Below are 25,256 nucleotides of genomic sequence, written 5' to 3' on the forward strand. Positions count from 1 at the left end.
AATACCTGAATTCCCCAAACTCTGCTACCACACCATTCCGTGAATGTTTATGCACGTCTCCCTGTTGCTTGAGGGTTCCTCCTCTGTGTGTGTGTGTGTGTGTGTCCAGGAGAATTACTGAATCCTAGGGTATATACATACTTAATTTCAGCAAGTACTGCTTACCTCATCAGTTTCTGAGTATAAACTTCAAGCTTAATTGTTTGAATTCTCTATTTCTGTCAGTAACCTATCATAGGTAGCTCTGTATAATTTGAGGCCATTTGCCTAGTTAAATGTGTCCATGACCTTTCCGATGTATTGTATCTTTATTCCTTAGGATGTTTTCCATCCCACAGCTTGATCTCTGTTCTTCAAACTACTGCAGTGTCCCTGTTGTAATTAATATTTTTCCGGTGTTTTGTACAGGCGTTTGTACCCTTTCATTTAAAAGTATCTCAGATATCCTAACGCTGAATCTCGTAAAAATCTAATTTGAGAATCTCTTTTTCTTCATTTATCGTAACGAGGGTTATTTCAGGGACGATTTCTGCCATTTTACCTATGTTTTCGACGTACTGTGTTTTGTTTACTTGTTTGCCCTCCCACTCACCCCCATCTACTTGACATTGATTGAACTAAACCATTACTCTACTGATTTGAAAGTTACACATCTATACTTTCATTCCTCTGGTGGCTATTCCTAACTTATAAGACTCATACTTATGCTTTTTTTCCCCTATCATCCACAAAAACAAATCAGTGTCTCTGTTCTGAATGAGACAAAAAAACAAGAACACTCTGACCTCCTTCCCCACCTTACGGCCTGCTGTGGTGATAGCATTTATAGTTTTAATTGCGTACTTATTTTAATCGCATTTACTAAGTTTTTCTCTTTACCTACTCTTATTTCCCATATCTTATTACCTCTTGGATTCATTTCCCCTTTTACTCGAGGGCAATTTTGTCTAAGAAAGACTGCATAGGTGAATCCTTCCAGGACTCACATGTTTACAGATATCTTCACTGGTCGCCATATTTAAGTCAACGCTCTCAAGAGACTGTCTTTTATTTGGCAGCATTGCTATTGAGAAGTTAGACACGAGTTACATCCTTATTACTGGACTTCTGTTTCTTCTCCTTTAGTGTTTCTTAACTGTAATGCAGCACCCCTAGCCTTTTGGGGGCTGGTCTGCTAAAGCCTGTGTCCCTCTTCTCAGAATGATGTTTTATATGAATAACATAAAATATGCCAAGTTACAAAAGAAACCAAATATATTGAAATAAAGTTGTCAAACATTTAAAACAGCAAATTAATGATACAATAGTAATACAAGTGCTATAAATAACAAGACCTGGCTAGCATCAGGTCTAATAATTACCTTGAGTTCAAGTTCATCATGACCATAAATGATACTTCAAAAAATCTGTAACTATAATGTAATAGGAATACATCTATGATTTTCTGTCAGCAGCCGTGTCACAGATGCTGCTAATCCTGCTGCGATTTTCCCTATGGTCCTAACTGAAGAAAATGCTAAATTTCATTTAGACACTAGTGAAAATTTTGAACACGGAAGGTGTTTCCCATCCCGTTCTCCAGCCTCCAGACTCCTGTAGATGAACACCTGAAATTTGGGGCCTCGGGTTAAGAATCACAGCATAGGTATAGGTGTGGGGTTTTTTTCTTATCTACTCTGTTTAGTATTTTTGGAGGCTCTTCATTCTGAAGTTTAATATTTATTCTAGAATATTCTGAGTCGTTATTTCTTCAAATAGTTCCTTCCCCCGAGTTACTCTCTTCTTACGAAGTTACTAACTTTAGTTCTTAACTTTTCCCTCATTCTCTTTTTTAAACATATAATGTTTTTTTTGTTTCAGGGGTACGGGTCTGTGATTCATCAGTCTTACACAACACACAGCGCTCACCATAGCACATACCCTCCCCAATGTCCATCACCCCGCCACCCCAACCCTCCCACGCCCCACCACTCCAGCAACCCTCAGTTTGTCTCCTGAGATTAAGAGTCTCTTATGGGACCTCTTTAGCCTTTCCTGTCACCTTTGGGGAGGGTTTACAGACCCAATATTTCAACCCCCTAAAATATTCTTCTGCTCTATCTGGTCTGTTCTTCAACCCCTCCTTGGAAGTCTTTATTTCAGCAATTATGGTTTCTTAATTCTCAACATCTACAACCAATCCTTCTTCATCATAGTTTGTCACCACCCCATGTTTCCAATACCATGGAGGAATCATTAGGCTGATCTTGCCGCTGTTTCATGTCAGCCCAGAAATGACGATGTCAATTATGTTGGGTCCTGTGGGCCTGCTTCCCTCAGTTCCACCCCTCCTGACACAGGAGTCCTTCCTTTGTCGTGTTGGCTTTCCACAGAGACCTTGCCATTTTTCCCTCCAAGCTCCTGTTCCTTCCCTTGAGATTACAAAATGCATTCTCCTGTCTTGTCTGCCTGAGGGGAGAAGCTAATGCTCATGCCCTGGGCTGTGCTCCTCAAGGAGAGTTAAGGGTGAGGAGAAAACTCTCCTCTCAGGGTGTGGAACTGCTAGTTTCCATCCACCTCAACCCCTTCCTGTTCCTACCTCCAGGTGTCTCTCGTGTCCCCACACACACTTCAAAATGCCTCCCTCCCAGCCAGACAGGGACACCCAGCTTCTGCAGTAATTGAGTCTTAAACCAGTGGTGTAGATTCTTTACCCACTAAAGCTGCGCTCCCCCTATGCGTTCCCTGGCTGCTACAGCAAAATAATAAGATCATATAGCCTTTCGCTGTTTACCTGTTTTCCTTGACCTTCTGGTATTATTTAACGTTCATAACTATGCCCTCCTTGCAATCCTGACCTCAAAACGTGCCGTATTCCGTTCCTAGCCTCTCTGCTACCTCCTCTCTTCCCCTCCCTCTCCATCCCCAAGCTCCTCTTCTTTTCCTCCACCCTCGTGTCTTGGAAAGCCCCTGCATCCTGCAAGGCTGGTGATCAGAGCCATGCTGATCCCTCCCAGATCCACAAATCCAGCCTTGACCTGGGACTACATCTGCAGCGGCTTGTTTTGAATCTGCAGTCTGAGAGTGGGAGAATGAGGTGACAGGTAGAAGCAGCACTGGGGGTTCTTGACTCTGGATGAAGGAGACTGGATCTGGCTGTTATATAATAAAGACGTGAAGACTGATAAGGAAGACCGGGAGAGAGGCGAATCCGCCTGGGTCAGGTTCCTGACTTCGCGTGGTGTGTGTGTGTGTGTGTGTGTGTGTGTGTGTGTCAGAGAGAGTACACAGGATATGTTAAAATCAACAGAAAGAAGATGCTTATTTTGTTCCAAAGATGAGCAGGAGTCACCAGTGGGACACATAATAAGAGCAATAACGTACAGATATTTGTAAAAGAAATATTTAGGCAGAGTTCCCAGCTGGTGGATTTGAAATTTGGGTTTGCGGTGAAATCTGAAATCTGCTAAGGGACTGTTTATACTTTAACGTTTGGATCAGCCTAGGATTTGGTGGTTTAGCACTGTCTTCTCTCTCTGCCTCCACTTCTGTAAGGGACTTGGAACCGTGAGACTCACCGCAGAGAGCCACCCTCTGAAACAGCACCGTCTCACCAGATGTAGGGGATGACCAACCACCCACCATGCAGGGCTAAGCCCGGTAACTGCTTTGATTGTAAAGTTTGCAGTTAAGCTTTTGCACCAAGAAATAATATCATTTCAATAATAGCATCAAAGAAGTGTCTCCTCTCTGTTGACCTCAAGATCAGTTTGGGCATATGTATTCCTGTCTCTGAACAGCCATCCTTATGGCTCCAGGGACAGAATTCTGCCAAGGGTGAATGACTTAGCTCAGATATTAATCATTCTGTCGGCATTTTCCACTTTAAGCACAGCAAGGCCTAGAAACATCCTATATGTCAGAGAAGAGTCTCAATGAGGCAAGCCTGGAAAATCAAGGTGGCAGCTATAGCGAGAGTGTAGGTTTAATAGCCTGATAGCCTGGGAGGGAATTATGGTCAATGGCCACTTCCTGGCTGTGGAACACTGGGCAAATCCACTCTCTTGGTCCACTCTTCTTCACCTGTAAAGGGAAGATAATAATAATAATTATCTCTGAGAGTTAGAACATATAAAGTTTGGAACAGTCCCTGGTGCAGCTAGTATTCAGTTAATGCTAGCTTCTGAAATAGCTGGTCATTTATTATGCTTGCCCTGCCACCATGGCCTCCAGAATCCCCATCACAGAGCAATTCACGTTGAGACGCATAGGAGTGTTCTGTGCTATCAGAAACCCAGTATTACCTCAGCCTCTATTTTGAAGTCTACTTCTAGTTTCAATAGTTTGGATTCACAGATTCTGTGTGTCCTTTGCTCTGAGGACATAAGAAAATCCATGCAGTGATAATGAACTTTAAAAAAAATCTATTCTATTGAATGAAGTTATGAATGAGCACTCATGAGCATTATCGGAGAAAGCAATTCTCCAGACCCCAGCTCTCTGAGTATGTAAAAGCTTTTTCATGTATGCCCTCCGATATCTAGCTGACATAGGCATCCCTGATCAGTACTTGTCAGTCATTCAGCTGCACCGAATAATGTGATCCAACATCCTTTAACTCCCCCAACTACTGAAAAATCTTTGCCATTCTGAGGTTCTCATCTTAACCAGATGATGAGGTTTTATTTTACACACCTGTACTGCAGGGGTGTTTTTTATGGGTTCAGGATGACAGTCAAGACCTAAAATTCCATGGTAACATATCGAACAGGAGATACAGCAGGTGCAGCATCTACAGCTAGGGAGGCCCAGCCTACCCAAGCACATCGTTGTGTGTGCCCGCTCACCTGCACAGGCCAGGAATGGTCTGCGTGGGTCACCTGGACACAGATGAGTCATGGTTCTCCTTCCCACCAGTCTTTTATACCATCAGAGGTTCAGGGCCTTCAAGCCAGCTTGTAGCTCCCCAAATCCAGAAACGGTTCCATACAGCAGACAAGAAAGAGAAACAGCCAACCTAATCCCATACCTTCCAGGAAAAGAGTGCAGTTAAAAAAGGCATTGCCTCAGGCAGGCCTGTTCCAGCCCATGCTCAATGTCAACCCTTCACTCCTTGTATTAGCCTGCTCAGGCTGCCATCACAAAATACCACCAACAGAAATTGACTTCTCACAGTTCTGGAAGCCAGAAGTCCATGATCAAGATGCCAGGGTTGGTTTCTCCTGAGGCCACACTCCTAGCCTTGTAGACCGCTGCTTCTCGCTGTGACCTCACACGGCCATTTTTCTGTGTACACACATCCCTGGTGTCTCTTCCTCTTACGAAGAACACCAGGCCTATTACATTAGAGGCCACCCTCAGGACCTCATTTAACCTCAGATACCTCTCTCAAGGCTTGATATACAGTCACACTGGGGGTTAGTCTTCAACAGAGGAATTTAGGGGGCAGCACAATGCATTCCCTAACACTCATGATACCTCTGGGACACGAGTACCCTCATCTCAGCCATATTTAATTTATTCCAAGTCTGTACTTCTGTAGAATTTTGTTGACAACAAGTAATAGTAATAATGGCAGCTACCATTAACTGAGCATTACCGCAGAGATATATTATCACCTGTTATTAATATGACCTTGCAAGGTGCATATTGTTGTGCTAATTTCACAGACAGACTGAGGTCTGAGAGGAGCTGGGATGATCACCCAGGTGGTGAGCAGCAAAGCCAACATACAAAAGTAGATCTTTGTGACCACCGCTCACGCATTCCTCACCCCTGTTCGCTGCTTCTTGTGGGTCACACTGCGCCTAGCACCATAGTGTACTGTTAGTACATTTGCATTAACCTGAAGGCAAGAAGTAGGTCTCCTCTGTCTTTTTAGCCCGGCCTTTCCCAGCACCTGGCACACATGAACTGGTCAGTGGCTTTGCGTTTGTGAGCACCCTGCAGCAACTCCCCATCTTACTCCTCTTTCCCCTCCCTACCTGCCTCCTCCACCTGCAGGCAGCTCCCCCCTTGCCTCTTTATCCTGAAGCCCTCTTCCCAGGGATATGCTCTTGGGTAGTCTTTCCATCCGCCTTTCAGTGGGATCTATCCTATGACCGCCCCCAGACCGCTCCCACTCCTGAGCCCACTTAACCCCACCTGACTTCTTCTCATAGTGCACATAACCTTCTAACACAGGATGGACTTCACCTGCTTATTGAGTTTATTATTAGATTCTCCCTTTTCCTCTGCAAGAATATAAGCTGTACACGGGCAAAGACTCTCTAAAGACCTTCTAAACGTCTAGACAAGGTCTGGCTCATAACAGACATGAAATAAATAATTATTGAATGGTTGCATTAGATGTCACATGTGTAAGCTTTGGTGTGATTCCTTTCTGTGGTGAATGAATGGCCAGTCTCTCTGGGCAAAGGTACTCTGGAATCCCACTTAGCTCCTTAGAAAATGACTAAGCTCTGTGTTTGAGGACACTGTGTGTTTTAGGAGTCCTCTTGATCATTATTTTCACTTGTTTTGTTTAATTTAATACCTGATTCTTTTGCCCCAATCTTCTGTGCATTCGGTGGTTGTATTATTCATTATGGGTAGATACAGCCTTCTCATAATTAATCTTTAATTGCAATACTTGAAGAGCATTTCCCATGAAAAATGATTTACAAATGAAACCCACATCTCACCTTGGATAATTATCACGGGTCTGACTAATGCGTGTGGAGCCCTGCATGGCAGGGGACTCTCTCCAAAGACAATGTGTTGATTTTTTAATTAGCAAAGGTGAAGCAGCATTTTTGCTTGCAGACCTACAATTTACACTTGTGACATTTGTCACCGAGAAGGATTTCTATAGAGCACATGAGTTGAACTCAAGTAATTATCACCAGTTCTAGTGCATTAACATCTTTTGCATAACATATTATGACCATTTTCAGGACAAAAGATTTTTCTTCATTCCGACTAAATCAGTAAAAGTACTTTCCAGCTCACTGACCCATTTAATAAATCAGAGGCCATCTCAGTAAGAAAAGAGCATAATTTATTTAGTTTTCTTTTATAGAGAAAAAAATGAAATGCCATTTACCTGCTTTATAAATTAAGAAAAGGGAGTACAAAACTTTATTTAATGAATGCAACAACTAAAAATTAGACCACAGTCATATTTTATGGTCAATTAACAGAAGGAGTGGAGGAGGGAGGGTCAGGCAATAGTGCAGAGAAGTAGATTTAGGAGAAATTGAGAGTAATTTACTGAAATATAGAGACAGAGACACGTAAGCACAGAGGGAGAAGTTGTACATCTTGAACCAGACTAATTTAGAGCTGGAAGAAACCGGAGACAGAATCTAATTCAGACCCCCTTTATATGGATAGGAAAACCTGATGTTGAGGGAGATGAGGGGCCTTGAGGAAAGCCACACAACTAACCCTGAACAGCCACACAGTGCTGGCAGGAGAGATATACAGACCCAGAGGCAGGAAGGAAGTCTGAGAGGTGTAGAGCCTCAGGAAGACCAAGACCAGAAAGAATCAAAGACAGGCAGAAAAAACTACCCCCTCTAACCCCTTGTAGAATGAGGCCTATATACATAATCAAGTGCAAAAATCTGTTTGCCTTAACGATATAGTAAAAATATGATCTAACCTTGATTTATTTGCTCTGCCAATTGGACCTTTTAAAATCTTCAGGCTTTTTGTCTTATTAACCTTTACTTAGTCTTTTAAAAATCTCTTCTTCAGGGGCGCCTGGGTGGCTCAGTCATTAAGCATCTGCCTTCGGCTCAGGTCATGATCCTGAGGTCCTGGGATAGGGCCCCAGGTCGTTGGGCTCCCTGCTCAGCGGGGAGTCTGCTTCTCCCTCTCCCCCCACCTGCCGCACCCCCTGCTTGTACTCTCTCTCTGTCAAATAAATAAATAAAATCTGGTAGAAAAAGTAGAAAAAGCTGTTTACTGAAAGTAAAAGTAGTTATATCTGCATAGCATTAGAGATTTTTTCATTTTGCTTATCAGTGTGTTTATGGTTTCCACAATGAAAAACTATTGTATTTATAATAGGGAAAAAGAGGGAGCGGAAGATATCTAAAAACAATGATTTAAAAATTTCAGCGTATTTTGGTAGGATATAATTGTTTTAATTGACTAGTGACAAAAACATAAAGGGCTGGGGGTTTATTGAACAGAAGGCCCTTTGGAAAGTCCTTATTGCAAGAGCAAAAGCCATAGTCACTAAAATGATAGATGCCAAATTGAAATTTTAACACACAAAGAGTGACTAATGGATTGGAATTCTTCCAAATCATAGCAAAGGCCCAAATTCTCTTCAGCACAGAGGTGTACGAAGATGAGCTGATGAGCAGACTGCAGAATGGGAAATCCTTCAAAGTGGTTGTTTTTAATAGCTTCTTCTGCCAGCCACTCTCCCATAGCTTTGATCAAAAAGGGTACTGGACTCCCTTCAATTAATCCTCAATGCAATTATTTTATTTGATAATAAATAATAATCCCTGGAGAATCATCATTCAAACCTATGTACGACTCTACGAGAGAATGCAAGGCTTGGGTTTATAAAGATAACAGCTGCCATTTCATAGCTGAGGACTTACACACATAAGCAAATGAATCCATCTCTGCGACTAAAGCCTTTGATCCACCAGCCCTGTCTGATGAGTCTGCTCGATTGTGTGCTTTTTCTCAGTGGACCCGAATAAATGATCAGAATCCATCCCCAGCTACCGGTCTCACCCAAACACTGACAAACCTATTGACCACTCCATTTTTAAAGACATCCAAACCTCTCTCTCGGAAACGTACATCGGTGGAGGCCCTGACCCTGAAGTCAACACAGGGACAGAGTTTAACACCATACACTCCAAAATAGGAACTAACACAACTTTTCACTTTGGAGCTATGACTCCTTGCATAAACCTCGGAGCTTCCCTAAGCCTCAGCCTCTTCATCTGTACAATGAGGGTAATTATGATAATACCTGCCTCGCCAGGCTGTTGTGAGAATCGGGTGAATAACATTTAAGTAAGGTGCTTAGTGGAGTACCTCTGTAAAAAAGTAACTTTCATTAACAGTATTTTTTGCTAAATCCCCAGCAGATATTTCTTTTAATAATTTTAACGACCACACATTTAATTTCCAGAAAAGTTTGTTACCCTAACATACAGACATGCATATAAACTTGAGTTCCTCCTTCTGTACTAGCTGCTTAAAAAGGTCATAGCCAAGATTATTAGACATAATTAAATTCACTTGTGATATAATGCTCCAATGAATCTTTCTGTGAAATTTGTTAGGAATATTTTAATATTTTCATGCTCATGAACCTCCGTCTAACTCTGTAACTTAGAAAAATCACAGAGAACTTGCTTGTTGTGCTGTATGTCTTGCAATGGCATTTAGACAAAAAGCAGTAAAATCTAACCTGAGCTGATAATCCATGTGGTATGGCTGACTTTTGTGTAAAATTATCAATTCCAACTTCTGCCCACCCTGGACGAGACGCCCAGGAACCCTTCATGTGAACTTCAAAGCGAAGTATTTCCTAAGACAAGAACCGGGATGTACAGTCACATTTCAAATGGATTTATGCCTTCCAACTAATTGACTTGTTAACTATGCTAATATATTCATGTTTCTCTGCCTTTGTATATTTCTTTCAATAGCTAATGCTATGGAAGTGAATGCCATAGGATTAAAGAACAACAACAACAACAAAACCTAGAGATTTCTATAAACTTCTTTAGGAAACCAGATTAGACTTCCGAAACAGCATACATAATCTTTGTGGATCACCAAACATTTTTATTTCGAGAGCAATGTATGGCTTCTCCGAAGACAGCCTCTTTTAATTAGACATTATGGCCAAAGGGGGAAAAGCTTCGAGCTTTTCTATGAGGCAGGGCCCCCTCGAAAGCGAGAGTGCTGGCTGCACTTCGCAGCCTCGCCCCCTGCCACCACGGGTCCAGGTGTGATGAACGGGCCCGGGGACCACAGCAGAGCCTACTCCGTCTGAACCCTGTGCCTTCTGTCATTTGCAGGTGGCGCCGGGGGCCAGCAAGGCTTCCTCGGCTGCATCCGCTCCCTGAGGATGAACGGGGTGACGCTGGACCTGGAGGAAAGAGCGAAGGTCACGTCCGGGTTCAAATCCGGGTGCTCGGGCCACTGCACCAGCTACGGGGCCAACTGTGAGAACGGAGGCAGGTGTCTAGAGAAATACCACGGCTACTCCTGTGACTGCTCCCACACGGCCTACGATGGCACATTTTGCAACAAAGGTAAGGCAGAGCCCGTTTCCATGGCGTTCTCACACCTCTCTTTACGCCGGGGTCATCTATGCTGTGATTCTGCATTTGTCCCCAGTGTGCTCTGTTCTGAGACTAAGGTGTTCAGAATTCTGCTCCCACCTTAGGTAGGAAGTCTCCTAAACCATCCCCTGAGCTCTGTCATTCACTAAGATGAGAGAAGCTCTGGGGTGTGTGTGTGTGTGTGTGTGTGTGTGTGTGTGTGTGTGTGTGGAATTTCACCCAAATCCCAACAGACTGTGCACTGACTAGAATATTCCAGAGCAAATGGCCACGTCACACCTTGATGTGAGTGACAACGTAAGGGGCCTCTGAAAGGGGACTCAGGCCTGACCCTCCCACTAAGGGAGGCCAGGAGGGGTCGGCGTGCTCACAGACTGATGGAGTGCTCCATGAATCAGTCGGGGCAGCCCAGCAGTCCAGACGCCCCACCCCCACCCCGCCCCTAGCCGCTGTCGAGAGACTGGGCTCGAGCCGGGCTCACAGGGAACCCTGTCTGGCCAGTTATTGTCACTATCATTATTACTGTCCTTATATGGGATGCCTGTCTGAGTGGTCCTAGCCCAACGGCAGGCGTAGTGAGATTCCACATCTAATCAGCTGGCTTAGAGCACCTGTTACTAGTTCATCCTTTCAGGCTCAGATGAGTCCTTTAATCCCTAATAAATTCCGCAGAGCCAATCAGCAGACTACGGGAGCCCAATGCATATGCATATTGTCATTCAAGATCCACCCTGTGATCCCACGTGACTGGAAGAAATGCACTCAACTGGTCCGTGGTTTCATTTCCCATATGTAAACAAGAGGGATGGAGCGCGGCAGAGCAGGGCTTTTCCTAAGCTACCACTGACATGCATGTAAATCGCTCTTCTCTTTCTCAATGAATGTATAGTATTTGGGTCAAGTTTCCTGTAAATGGCTGGTATATCTCTTAATAAGAAGCTTTACATAAGTAGCCTATTCATACTCTCATGAATACATGGAGAGTGGTTTATGCTGACATTATTCACACAAGATGCCACACAGAAGGAGGAATTGTTCCATAACATTCTCTGTACATCCAGGCTACTGTCTGGCCAGGCTGCAATATGAGCATACAAATGAGGTCAGGCAGGGCTTGAAGAATGAGCACGAGACAACAACAGAGGTGGAAAGGAACACCATTGCTGAATAATATCGTACCACATTAACGGCCCTATTACAGGGCATTTTTCTGCTCGGAACAACATGGTTCCAGGATTTTCCTGTGGCACACAATGGGATGGGTTTGCAGAACACATTAATTTTGCGCTTGTAGAAATGACAGTCTCACAATTACCATTCATTGTGCACGGTGCTCATTTAATGCAGTCATTTCATTGCCAAAGAGATGTCTGAACGCAATCAAGTCAGTCCTAATGCTTGAGAGATTCCACTACAGAAGGTCCAATCTCAAGAAAACCCCTGTAGAGTTGGGTTAAACATAGTGGCTCATACAAAGCTTCCGGGGGTTAATGGGCAATATTCACAAATAGAAAGGCAGGGGTATATACCCTTCAGCTTGGCCAATGTTAGAGATAAAGTTAAATGAAGCTTGTGTGTTTCCCTTGACATTATTTCAAAGAGTTTACACAAAAGTCACCTAAATATTCTCTAAATATCTGTTTACCTGGATGAGTTTACATTTGACTCAGTCCGTGGCTTTAACAAAAAAAAAAAAAAAAATTAAAAACTGCAAAACATATTGGGAAAGTATTTGTGGGCATCCCTCTGAGTCCACACAAGTATCCTCTTGACTTGGGGAGAATGATGGTAGTTCTGGTTGAAAGGAATCCCGAAGCTGTCCAGGAAAGCTTCGTCTGCAAGCTCCTTCCTGGGCCAGGGATTTACCCAGTGAGGCCTCCGAGCCAGGTGCCCTCTCTGTTCTAGGTCTCACCTCCCAGGTAGAGACCCTCCTAGGGTCTCCTGTGAGCACACCCTCGTAGCGGGACTGCACCCAAAAAACCCAGCCTCTTAGAAAAAGCAGCCACGTCATCTGCCAAAGAATGAGCTTGTGAAGATCCTTCGTGGGCCGTCCTATCGATAGTACCTACAGGTCTGCGCTTGTAGATGTGGAAAGTGTTCACGCCATTTTGCTAAGTGAATGAAGCAGGTCCCGCTATACCAGGGACACCTTGATTACATGTTTACACAAAATCAGAGACGTGCGTGTGCACATACGCACACGCACACACATACACATTAGGAAACCAAACTATGAGAAAATGCACCAAAATATTGACTGCCATCATATCTAGGGGAGGTAAAAGCATCAGTATTTACTTTCATTTCTCTTTTACTATATTTTCTACTCTTTATACAATAGCGTATTACCTCTGGCTTCCTCATTTGTTCCTCTTTTGGGGAAGAACAGTACTAAGAGGCAGAGTTCTTACCCCTGGCATTCAAGGATCAACTGTCTCTGCTTAGAAAATGTCTAATTATGAACCAGAGATCCTATACCACCTGACCGTACTATCTGGAATGGAGTAGTGTCTCAGGTGAAAATTGCATAAAAATAAATTAGCCTTGAAAAATCCATCTCTGTGCATTTAACAGAGCTCAATTTTTCATCCTTCGTGCAAGCACTGGAGGAGGGATTGCCATGTTGGGGCCAAATTGTATGAAAATAAAAACCTTGAGACCTTTGCGTCACACTCAGCTACATGCAAGGCACACACTAGAACGGGCAAGGACCCAATATAGCCCAAGGGAGCAAATCGGCCAGGGGTCTCCCCTGGCATTAGGTCGTCAGGGGGATGGTGGCACACACTATCTAAATTCTCTGTTTCGACCTCTCTCTCTTTTCCTGCCCTCCCTCATTTCCTTCCCTCTTCCCTCTCTCCGCCCCCACTGCCTCCATCTCCATCTGTCTCCTTCCCCGACTCTCTCTCAGTCTCCGTCCCCCACGCCCCAGGGGCACACACTGTCTCAGCATCTATCTCTGTCTCTACCCTTCCACACTCCCTACCTACTTTCCCTATTTCTCTCTCTGAGTGAATATATGGTTGCATTTGTAAATCAAATTACCATGTGCTGCCACTTCATTAAGCTCAGGGGGACAGGGCTGGACTCACGCAGGTCCCACCTGATGACTCTCTTTTGCTTTGTAGAGGATGCACCTTAACTCACGGTCCCCTGCCAGCAAATCTATATACGCAAGAAACATCTTTCTGCCTCCCTCTAGTCTCTCATCAAGGAGGCTCCCAGAGCCTTTCTTCAAATGAATCTATAAAGATTTATCACCAGCTCAGGCGTTAGCTCTCCCGGGGCTCCCTGCATATTAATAGGCACGCTGGCTGGGGAAGTTCATGTTTTGCAAGGAATACAAGGGCAGCCTGGAAACCTCTGACCAGACCATAGAGCCAGTCACATCATCGGTCCGGAGAAGCCTGTGGTGGCCCATCTTTTCACAGGTCCACTGCCCAGTGGCGATTAACTCAGCTGACACAGCTCCATTCAACCGCAGAATTCCTTAGCAGCCCATTGGCTGAGGCTGAGGAAGCCTCTAGAAACAGAGCAACACCCTGGCCTGTGTGGAAGGCTCAGCTGTGGGTCTGGTGTGTCATCCCCAGGAGTAGTGGGGACCTACACTGGGGACCAAATGGCTAGTTGCCTGGCCATGCCAGTGATAGTTTTTGCTCATTAGGCCTATTTCTTCTTAGTTAGTCAAACCCCAAAACACTGGAAAATGTTACAACTATCAACCTCATTTTTATTTCTAACCAGAAATTAGCAACATAATTAGAAGCAAATTCTCTTGGTACCTTCTCTCTGTTTTTAAGCAAGAGGCAAAATCACAGACCTATGGAGGCTACAAAAACGTCTTTGTTTAATTTTTGTAATTAAATGCTATAGTGGTTAAATAGGGTCCACCTCCCCCAAATTCATGTCCACCCAGAACCTTAGAAGGTGACTTTGTTTGGAAACATGGTCTTTGCAGATGTAATTAAGGCGAAGTCGTACTGGATTGGGGTGGCCCTAAATCCAATGAGAGTGTCCTTACAAGGAGAAGTTAGGACACAGACACACAGTCACACTGGGAGAAGGCCACATGAAGACAGAGGCAGAGATTGAAGTGGTGCAGCCACAAGCCACCTGGGCCTGGGCCACCGGAACCTGGAAGGGGCCAGGAGGGACCCTCCCCTAGAGGCTTCAGAAGCATGGCCCTGATAACACCTTAATTTTCAACTTCCACCCCAAGACTGTAAAAGAATAAATTTGTTGTTTTAAGCCACCCAATTTGTGGTACTTTGCAGGGGTGGCCCACTGAAAACTAATGCAATTGCAAGTAAAAATCTTCAGTGCCTCTTAAGTCCTGCATGTTAACCGTGAAGACAGCTGACATTTACCTAGAACTTACCATGTGCCGGACAGTGTGCTACGCTCTGTAATTGTGTTAACATCACCTAATAACATGACAACCCTCTGAGGTGGGTACCATTATTATCATCCCCATTTTACAGAGAAGGAAACTGAGACTTAGAATGGGTGTGGCAACTTTACCTCAGTAAAGGAGGAGGTCTGGGATTTGTATGCAGGCTGTTTGACTGAAAATTCATGTTCTTCCCCACTGTGCGGTACTGTTTCTTGCCAAGGCTTGGTCCTTCGTGCAGGTTGATATAAAACGGAAAACAGAACCCCTGATCTTAAAGCTTGTTAGTTACTGCGATCCAGTAAAAAAGCAGAATTTTATTGGATGCAGAATTAATCGCAACATTTTCTTAGAATACAAGATCTGAACAAAGACTTTCCCTTTCTGTTTTTGGAGGGGTGGGAACATCTGGATGTAAGCTGTATTTATTTATTGATTCATTTCTTTAACAAACATTCAGTTAATACCTAATGTGCCTGAAAGCCTTGACTGTGTAGTTGAGTCTGACTGTATTGAAATTTTCAAAACATTCCAGTGGTTTATTGCTACAAAATCGGGGAAATCTACAGTAGATGAAAGGAGGAGATGTGAATTAGCTGTCACCCAGGCTGCCGCAAACATTTCTTCATTATGATCCCTTCACTGCACCAAGCTTAGTAAGACCTTATCAAGAGGCACAAAAATATCCCCAATTCACTTGTCTGCACTTTTTTTTCCCTATAAAAACGTTCATCTTCCTCTGCCAAGCCAGAACTGCAGTTGAAAAAATGCATATCTTTAAATAGTCTTAAGCTGTTTTCTGAGTTTAGGGAGTTCTGTTTACTTCTCAAACAGTCACTTGTTTGTTGCTCAGATAAAGGCCAGAATTAAAGGGAACAAGGCCCCAGGACAACTGAGTGGTGGACAGATGGCACCAGCATCATTAAAGTCGCTCGAGCACACACTGCTTCAGTGTGGTCCAGGGAAGTCTCTTACTCTTCTATGAGTCTCCTGACGCTGACTAACATTTGACGATCTGTATTATTAATGCAGTGGAAGAACCTGGTCATGGCCAACTCAATCCCTACGTAGAAAATGGACGATGGACTTGAATGTGGGTTTGAATCCAGCTTCCTTATTGTGGGTCCTGTAACCTTGAGCAAATTGTTTAACTCTACTTGGCCTCATCTTCAGAATTACATCATACCCACTTCTTTTTTTTTTTTTTTTTTTTAGAGATTTATTTATTTGAGAGAGAGAAAGAGTATGTGAGTTAAGGTAGGAGCAGAGGGAGAGAGAGAGAGAGAGAGACTCTCAAGCAGACTCCCCACTGAGCACAGAGCCTGACACGGGGTTCGATCTCACAACCCTGAGACCATGACCTGAGCCGAAATCAAAAGTCAGATGCCCAACCAACTGAACCACCCAGGCGCCTCCATGGTACCCACTTCTTAATTCCACCCTGAGAATCACATTTTTTGTTGATGTTTTTGTTTTGACCTTAAATCATGCCATTCTTTAATCCTTCCCTAAAAGCTTCAAAAGACAGATGTGAATGGGCATCATTTCAATTACCTCTGAGTACTGGTTTGCCACTTTGCTACTTCGGGAACAATGGCAGTGTCATAAAATGTCAGTTCTACTTAATTATGGTCACAGTAATAGTATTCTAAAGGTGAAAATGTACTGCCCAATGCCTAAACCCTGATGGGCTGAGGAATATGCAAAGATTCTGGAAGGATGGAGTTGGAGGCAACCCTCTCTGCATCCCAGGGCTCATGCCTGTGCAGTGCCTGAGGCACATTATCCACACCTGTCAAGAGCCAGCCGTGGGTCACGCCAGCCATGGCCGCATCCCTTCCTAATACAAACCCCATCCCCAGAGCCAGGAGAGCGTGCAAAGAGTTGAGGACTGCCTTTTGCTGGAGACCTTAGACACAAGTCCAAGGCAGACCTCTAGAGGAGAGAGTTTCTATCATGCCTCCTCCAGGAGGGTTTCATGGAGGGTGGGAGGAGGCGGCTTTGCCCACAGCGCTGTGACGATGGTACAAATCCTACCTCTCCCTGACTCCGGGCGTGGCTCAGCGAGAAGAGTAAATCCACAGCTTGTCTTTTTAGAGCAGATTGGAAGACTGGATCGGGGCGGGGGGGGGGGGATTAATTAATAGAAAATATTATAAACAAGTGGGGGAGGAAAAAGAAGAGAGATCTTAGAATCATACACCCTGGAATCTCATCCCTGTGTGGAACCAGAGTAAACCGTTGGCAACAATGGCCATTTTTTCTCAGGCCTACCCACCGGGTCTTACTCCTTACTCCCAGCCTGCAGCAGTTTCAAACCAGCACAGAGAGATGACTTTCACAGGCTTCTTTCCTATTTCCAGTTTGAACAGGAGGCTTTGTAGTTTGGATGGAGGCCCAAAGGAACAAGAATAGAATTCTTTTTCCTTTTCCTCTTCATGTGTTACTCAAGAAAGGAAACTATCCCTTCTCTACATTTATGTTTCTCAAACCTTAAGATGCAATTTAAAAATATCCTAGAAACATGTGAAGATAATCTGCTTACATGTTTTAGGGGGGAAAAAAGAAGGAAAAAGTAAGAAAATACTTATGGGCAAAAGCTCAAAATACTTAGGGATCAAAGAAAATACTTTGGACTTGATTCCAAAAGGCCAGAGCTGCAGAGATAGATAGCTGATACATCACTATAGAATTTCATGGTGGTAAAATAACATTCCCCTTGACCTGTGCATCATTGTGGGGTCCCAGGTATAAAGAAAAACCTGGTCAATTAACTTCCCCAGAAGAAAGGCTTTAAAAATTCAGTGGGTAAAGCAAGCTCTTTCTAAAACACAAAACATCATAGAGAACACAGTTTGGGTTTTTTTTTTCTTTTTTCTTTTAATTCCAGTGTAGTTAACCTACAGTGTTCTGTTAGTTTCAGGTGTACAATAGAGTGATTCAATTCTATATATTACTCAGTGCTCATGAAGGTGTGTGTACTCTTAATCCCCATCACCTGTTTACTCACCACCCACCGCCGCCCCCCGCCCCCCGCCACCGGCAACCTGTTGTTCTCTACAGTTAAGAGTCTATTTTTTGGTTTGTCTCTTTTTTTTTCCTTTTGTTTGTTTTGTTTTGTTTCTTAAAGTCCGCATATGAGTGAAGACATATGGTATTTGTCTTTCTCTGGGTTACTTCACTTAGCATAATACTCTCTAGCTCCATCCATGTTGTTGCAAATGGCAAGATTTCATTCTTTTTTATGGCTGAATAATAGTCCATGATATAGATAGATAGATAGATAGATAGATATGTATGCCACATCTTCTTCATCCACTCATCTGTCAGTGGACACTTGGGCTGCTTCCATAATTCAGCTATTGTAAATAATGCTGCAGTAAACACAGGGATGTATATATCCTTTTGAATTCGTATTCTTCAGGCAAATATCCAGTCGTACAATTACTGGATCATAGGGTAGTTCCATTTTCAGTTTTTTGAGGAACCTCCGTACTGTTTTCCCAGTGGCTGCACCAGTTTGCATTCCCAGCAACAGTGAATGAGGCTTCCTTTTTCTCCACATCCTCACCAACGCTTGTTGTTTCTTGAATTGTTGGTTTTAGCCTTTCTGACAAGTTCAAGGTGATATCTCACTGTGGTTTTGATTTGCGTTTCCCTGATGATCTTATACCATGCACAAAAATAAATTCAAAATGGATTAAGGACCTAAAGGTGAGACCTGAAACCATAAAAATCCTAGAAGATAGCGCAGGCAGTAATTTCTCTAACATCAGCCATAGCAACATTTTTGTAGATCTGTCTCCTGAGGCAAGGGAAACAGAAGCAAAAATAAACTATTGAGACTACATCAAAATAAAAAGCTCCTGCACAGCAAAGGAGACAATCAACAAAAGTAAACAACCTATGGAATGGGAGAAGATATTTGCAAATGACGTGTCCAACGAAGGGTTAGTATCTGAAATATGTAAAAAAACATACAACTCAATGCCAAAAAAACACAAATAATCTAATTTAGAAGTGGGCAGAAGACATGAACAGACATTTCTCCAAAGAAGACATACAGATGGCCAACAGACACATGAGAACACTGTTTTTGGACTTTGCTTTAGGTATAGGATGAGTAACATTTTTTCAAATCTGTGCCATTTTCTAAAACCCACCAGGTTTGGGACCTTTTGGGATACAACCGATTTTTCTGTGTGTGTTCTAGAAGGCTTTTATTCCCCATTCTTCAGCAATAATCAGAACTCTAAATGACGTGAAGCTTACAAAACTATCACTTCCTACTTATTAGCTCATGATTTCAGCTGAAACCCTGTACATTTCTTTCACGAATCTAAATGGAACCAGTCTAATGATTTGTCCACAGGGTTTTGCTTTTAAATCACTTACGTTTTCGGCTCTCCAAGGAGGTCCATTCACCAACGTCCACATTTTCCCTGGGCACTTCACACCTGCAAGGCATAAAGACCTGCCCCTGAAGGGTAGTTTCTCCATTCCACAGACTTTTTGTGTGCTCATCATCTCCAACAGGCAGCTCCAGCTTTAGCAGTTGAGCTCATTCTTGGCATCCTTTGGCTGGAGGAAATTTACTTTCTTAAATGATCGAGACCAGGGGAAGGTGTGTTGAACTGACCTGTCAAATGTTTTTAAGTGACCCATCTTATCCATCAACCTGGCTTTGACCGCATTCACCTATCTATACCTCTATCAATTGTACTTGATTTTAGTCATGGTTAATTTAGGTAAATGGATATTTTACCTTTTTTCCTCCCATTAAGACCAGACCCTCAGGAAATGGGAATTACTAGGGCCATCTGAGTTCTAGAGGGGAGGAGGGTGGGGGGGATGGGTTAGCCTGGTGATGGGTATTAAAGAGGGCACGTTCTGCGTGGAGCACTGGGTGTTATGCACAAACAATGAATCATGGAACACTACATCAAAAACTAATGATGTAATGTATGGTGATTAACATAACAATAAAAATTTAAAAAAAAAAAAGAAAACTGGGGCCATCTGAGCTCTCTGAGCCATGACTTGCTTGGCATTTTAAATGTATGAGCTCCATGTTCTCATGAGGTCTGGGGCACAGGATGTGGGGAAATGTTTAACTCAGCTTGACAAGATTCTCTAGCTGACTCTTCCAAGTGATGAGTTCACTAAGTATGAAGTGGCTTCTAAACTTCTATAAGGCAAAGATTCTCAATTACATTGAATTATTGGCAGTAAAATTTAACTTATCTATGTGCTGTATGAGTGAAGTAATGTCAAGTAGCTTGATCATTAATAATTTCTTCCCATGCACTGAGCACAAGTTTAGTGCAATATGGGAACACTGAAAGCCTACTATGTGGGAAGCTGTATACTGACAGAGATGAATGAGACCAGGCTTGGAATGAAGTGGAGGTGAGAGACCCCACTACAATACCCAGGAAAAGCAAGACAGAAAGTGGTCAGTGAAACCTACGTATGGAACCAACCCATTCTGAAGGTTCTAATGGTAAAGCCACTTTTCAAGTCCCATCAGCATGGTTGATCATAGTGGGCGACGCCTAATTCTGGGGGCAGGAGTTTGATTAGGGGAGAAGACTCTTTAAAAAACATTTGTCATGAATGAATCTCAAGTCTAAGAATTCAAGAAGCCCTATGAACCTCAAGCATGACAAAAATGAAAGCCACTTAAGGATATATTATGAAAACCTAAAACATTTAAAATAGCATTTTAAAGACATCCCAATTAAAAATTTTGTCTCTGAAGAATATGACTGATGTTTATAAGAAATGTTTATTTGCTTTTAATATTCCAAAATGTGATTGGACACAATATTTTGGATTCAGATCATTTTAACTCTTACAATTTATGCCCCACCGGCCAATAACATTTTGTGGGGTTTTGCCTTCTTTAGTTTTTAATTTAGTTACTAATTAATTTAATAATATACCTTTGAGTGGCTTTTATTTTTGTCATGCTTGAGGTCCATTTAGTAAGAATAGGGAACTTTAAAAATGAGCCCAACATCTCACCAAAGAAGATATACAGATGGCAAATAAAGCATGTAAAAAGCTTCTCCACATCATATGTCATCAGGGAAATCCACACTGAAACAATGAGCTACCTCTGCACATTTAGTAGAATGGCCCAGATCCAGAATCCTGACAACACCAAATCCTGGTGAGGATGTAGAGCAACAGGGATTCTCATTCATTGCCGGTGGGAGTGCAAAATGGTGCAGTCACTTTGGAAGACCATTTGGTGGTTTCTTAGAAAACTAAACATACTTTTACCATAAGATCCACCAATCATGCTCCTAAGTATTTACCCAAAGGAACTGAAAATTTAATATTCACGCAAAAGCCTGCACATGGGTGTTTCTAGCACCTTTATTCAGAATTGCCAAAACTTGGAAGCAACCCTCCAGTAGGTAAATGGACAAATAAACTGGTCAATTCAGACGATGGAATATCATTCAGCATTAAAAAGAGATGAGTTATCAAGCCATGAAAAGACACAGAAGAAACTTAAAGGCATATTCCAAAGTGGGAAAAAAAAAAAAAAAACAATCTGGAAAGGCTCCATACTGTATGACTCCAACTACATGACATTTTAGAAAAGAGAAAACTATGGAGACAGTAAAAAGATCAGTGGTTGCCAGAGGTTGGGGGGAAGGTAGAGAAATGATGACTAGCTGGAACACAGGGATTTTTTTTAGGGCAGCAAAATACTCTTTATGATATACAATGGTGACTACGTGTCATTATACATTATACATTTGCCCAAACCCATAGGATGTACACTGCCAAGAGTGAACCCAATGTCGACTGTGGACTTTGGGTGATAAGGATGTGTCAGCGTGGGTTCATTGATTGTAACAAATGTACCACTCTGGTGGGGGATGTTAATAGTGGGGAAGGCTAGACATGTGTAGGTATGCAGGTGGTATATGGGAATTTCTATACCTTTTCCTCAAAGTTGCTGTGAACCTAAAACTAGCCTTTAAAAAAAAAGGCTTTAAAAAAAGAGAATAGGAAATTTTTTCCATTTTCCAAAATTGCGTTCTCATCCTCTCAAACCTTTTCCCCTCACCCCTACTTCCCAAGAGTTGTATACGTGTCTAATGGTAAACCCTCTTTCTATATTCCTGCTTTAAATATATCCCTTTAAAGAGACCACTTAAAAGATAGATCAGCAAGTTGATGTGTAAATAACACTTCAATCCCTGCTCTTTTGTGAAGGGGGGTCTTCTAAGAGCTCTACTTCAGTACTCCCACATTTTATTTTAATATTCTAAAGTTCAGACTTGACAAATTCACATTTGCTTCCTTTCAACTTGTACAAATGATGTACCATTTTCCACACCCAGGACCAATTTTACTCCCTGTGTGAACTCCCCAAGGAGAAGATCAGGTGTAGCTTGCAGTGGGATCCCCATTCGGGGCCCTTCATGAATCACTCTCTTGGCAACACCACAATATTTTTTCAAATCCTTTGTTCTGTTCCACCCTATTCACACAACAAACACTATTCTAACCTAATTTTGTTTTTTATTTTTATTTGGTTTTTTTTTGGAGGGGGAAAAAAGAGGTATTGGGGGGGCTTTTTGCTCTCATTTTATTTTTATTATTATTATTATGTTATGTTAATCACCATACATTACATCATTAGTTTTTGATGTAGTGTTCCATGATTCATTGTTTGCATATAACACCCAGTGCTCCATGCAGAACGTGCCCTCTTTAATACCCATCACCAGGCTAACCCATCCCCCCACCCCCCTCCCCTCTAGAACCCTCAGTTTGTTTTTCAGAGTCCATCGTCTCATGGTTCGTCTCCCCCTCCGATTTCCTCCCTTCATTCTTCCCCTCCTGCTATCTTTTTTTTTAACATAGAACGTATTATTTGTTTCAGAGGTACAGATCTGTGATTCAACAGTCTTGCACAATTCACAGCGCTCACCATAGCACACACCCTCCCCAATGTCTATCACCCAGCCACCCCATCCCTCCCACCCCCCCCACTCCAGCAACCCTCAGTTTGTTTCCCGAGATTAAGAATTCCTCATATCAGTGAGGTCATGTGATACATGTCTTTCTCTGATTGACTTATTTCGCTCAGCATAACACCCTCCAGTTCCATCCACATCGTTGCAAATGGGAAGATCTCATTCCTTTTGATGGCTGCATAATATTCCATTGTGTATATATACCACATCTTTATCCATTCATCTGTCGATGGACATCTTGGCTCTTTCCACAGTTTGGCTATTGTGGACATTGCTGCTATAAACATCGGGGTGCACGTACCCCTTCGGATCCCTACATTTGTATCTTTGAGGTAAATACCCAGTAGTGCAATTGCTGGATCGTATGGTAGCTCTATTTTCAACTTTTTGAGGAACCTCCATACTGTTTTCCAGAGGGGTTGCACCAGCTTGCCTTCCCACCAATAGTGTAGGAGGGTTCCCCTTTCTCCGCATCCCCGCCAACATCTGTCGTTTCCTGACTTGTTAATTTTCGCCATTCTGACGGGTGTGAGGTGATATCTCATTGAGGTTTTGATTTGGATTTCCCTGATGCCGAGCGATGTTGAGCACTTTTTCATGTGTCTGTTGGCCATTTGGATGTCTTCTTTGAAAAAATGTCTGTTCATGTCTTCTGCCCATTTCTTGATTGGATCATTTGTTCTTTGGGTGTTGAGTTTAAGAAGCTCTTTATAGATTTTGGATACTAGCCTTTATCTGATATGTCATTTGCAAATATCTTCTCCCATTCTGTCGGTTGTCTTTTGGTTTTGTGGACTGTTTCTTTTGCTGTGCAAAAGCTTTTTATCTCGATGAGGTCCCAATAGTTCATTTTTGCCCTTGCTTCCCTTGCCTTTGGCGATGTTTCTAGGAAGAAGTTGCTGCGGCTGAGGTCGAAGAGGTTGCTGCCTGTGTTCTCCTTTAGGATGTTGATGGACTCCTGTCTCACATTGAGGTCTTTCAACCATTTGGAGTCTATTTTTGTGTGTGGTGTGAGGAAATGGTCCAGTTTCATTCTTCTGCATGTGGCTGTCCAATTTTCCCAACACCTTTTGTTGAAGAGACTGTCTTTTTTCCATTGGACATTCTCTCCTGCTTTGTCAAAGATGAGTCGACCATAGAGTTGAGGGTCCATTTCTGGGCTCTCTATTCTGTTCCACTGATCGATGTGTCTGTTTTTGTGCCAGTACCATACTGTCTTGATGATGACAGCTTTGTAATAGAGCTTGAAGTCCGGAATTGTGATGCCACCAGCTTTGCTTTTCTTTTTCAACATTCCTCTGGCTATTCGGGGTCTTTTCTGGTTCCATACAAATTTTAGGATTATTTGTTCCATTTCTTTGAAAAAAGTAGTGGTATTTTGATGGGGATTGCACTGAATGTGTAGATTGCTCTAGGTAGCATTGACATCTTCACAATGTTTGTTCTTCCAATCCATGAGCATGGAACGTTTTTCCATTTCTTTGTGTCTTCCTCAATTTCTTTCATGAGTATCTTATAGTTTTCTGAGTACAGATCCTTTGCCTCTTTGTTTAGATTGATTCCTAGGTACCTTATGGTTTTGGGTGCAGTTGTAAATGGGATCAACTCCTTAATTTCTCTCTCTTCTGTCTTGTTGTTGGTGTATAGGAATGCCACTGATTTCTGTGCATTGATTTTATATCCTGCCACTTTACTGAATTCCTGTATGAGTTCTAGCGGTTTTGGGGTGGAGTCTTTTGGGTTTTCCTCATAAAGTATCATATCATTCGCAAACAGTGAGAGTTTGACTTCTTCTTTGCCAATTTGGATGCCTTTTATTTCTTTTTCTTGTCGATTGCTGTGGCTAGGATCTCTAATACTGTGTTGAATAGCAGTGGTGATAGTGGACAGTCCTGCCATGTTCCTGACCTTAGGGGAAAAGCTCTCAGTTTTTCCCCATTGAGAATGATATTTGCTGTGGGTCTTTCATAGATGGCTTTTATGATATTGGGGTATGTACCCTCTATCCCTATACTCTGAAGAGTTTTGATCAAGATAAGCTAATTTTGTTTTTTAAAAAAGGAATCTGTACTTCTATTTTTTTACCTTTTTCCAGTTTAAGAGGGAAAGTGAACATTATTTACAACAGTGGAGCAAGAATACCTTGAAATCCAATTTCAACATTACTGAAAAGAAATCGGACAGCCCCTCCCCTCTCCTGGCATTCAGTTTCTTGTAAATTGCATTAATTATATAAAAGGGATTATCCACAGGTTCATGAGGATCAAATGAACCGGTGTATGTAAAAGGACTTTGAAAAGCACTGATATTATGAAAATGCAAATTATTATTGAGGTGATTAGTCACTACGTCAGAGGTGCTGGATTGAGGGTCTCTTTAGCAAGAGGCCTGCAGGTGTGATGGGTTGCCATTCAAAAGCCACCGGGAAACCCTGTCTACGTTAGTGGTGTCACAGAACTGACGGCAGAGAGCTGTACCCTCCACCTGTTCAGAGTAGTGCTCGCCTCCGGCTCTGCACGGCGGTGACACGCATTATCTAGAAGCTCAGAGATGACACAGTGCAGCGGACTT

General features: G+C 42.7%; 1 protein-coding gene across 1 annotated transcript in view; it reads left to right on the forward strand.

Annotated features, from left to right (window-relative positions):
• CNTNAP2 (contactin associated protein 2) overlaps positions 1-25,256 on the forward strand; it is a 1,403,550-nt gene that overhangs the window by 1,203,928 nt on the left and 174,366 nt on the right. The window contains exon 18 of the mRNA XM_088018399.1: positions 10,026-10,262. Coding sequence (XP_087874525.1) covers positions 10,026-10,262 — 237 coding nt within the window. The remainder of the gene's footprint in view (positions 1-10,025; positions 10,263-25,256) is intronic.

The sequence above is a fragment of the Eumetopias jubatus genome, unplaced genomic scaffold, assembly GCF_037043125.1.
Source record: "Eumetopias jubatus isolate StellerSeaLion01/CBP00866 unplaced genomic scaffold, mEumJub1_p1.0 scaffold_14, whole genome shotgun sequence".
Lineage (NCBI taxonomy): Eukaryota > Metazoa > Chordata > Mammalia > Carnivora > Otariidae > Eumetopias > Eumetopias jubatus.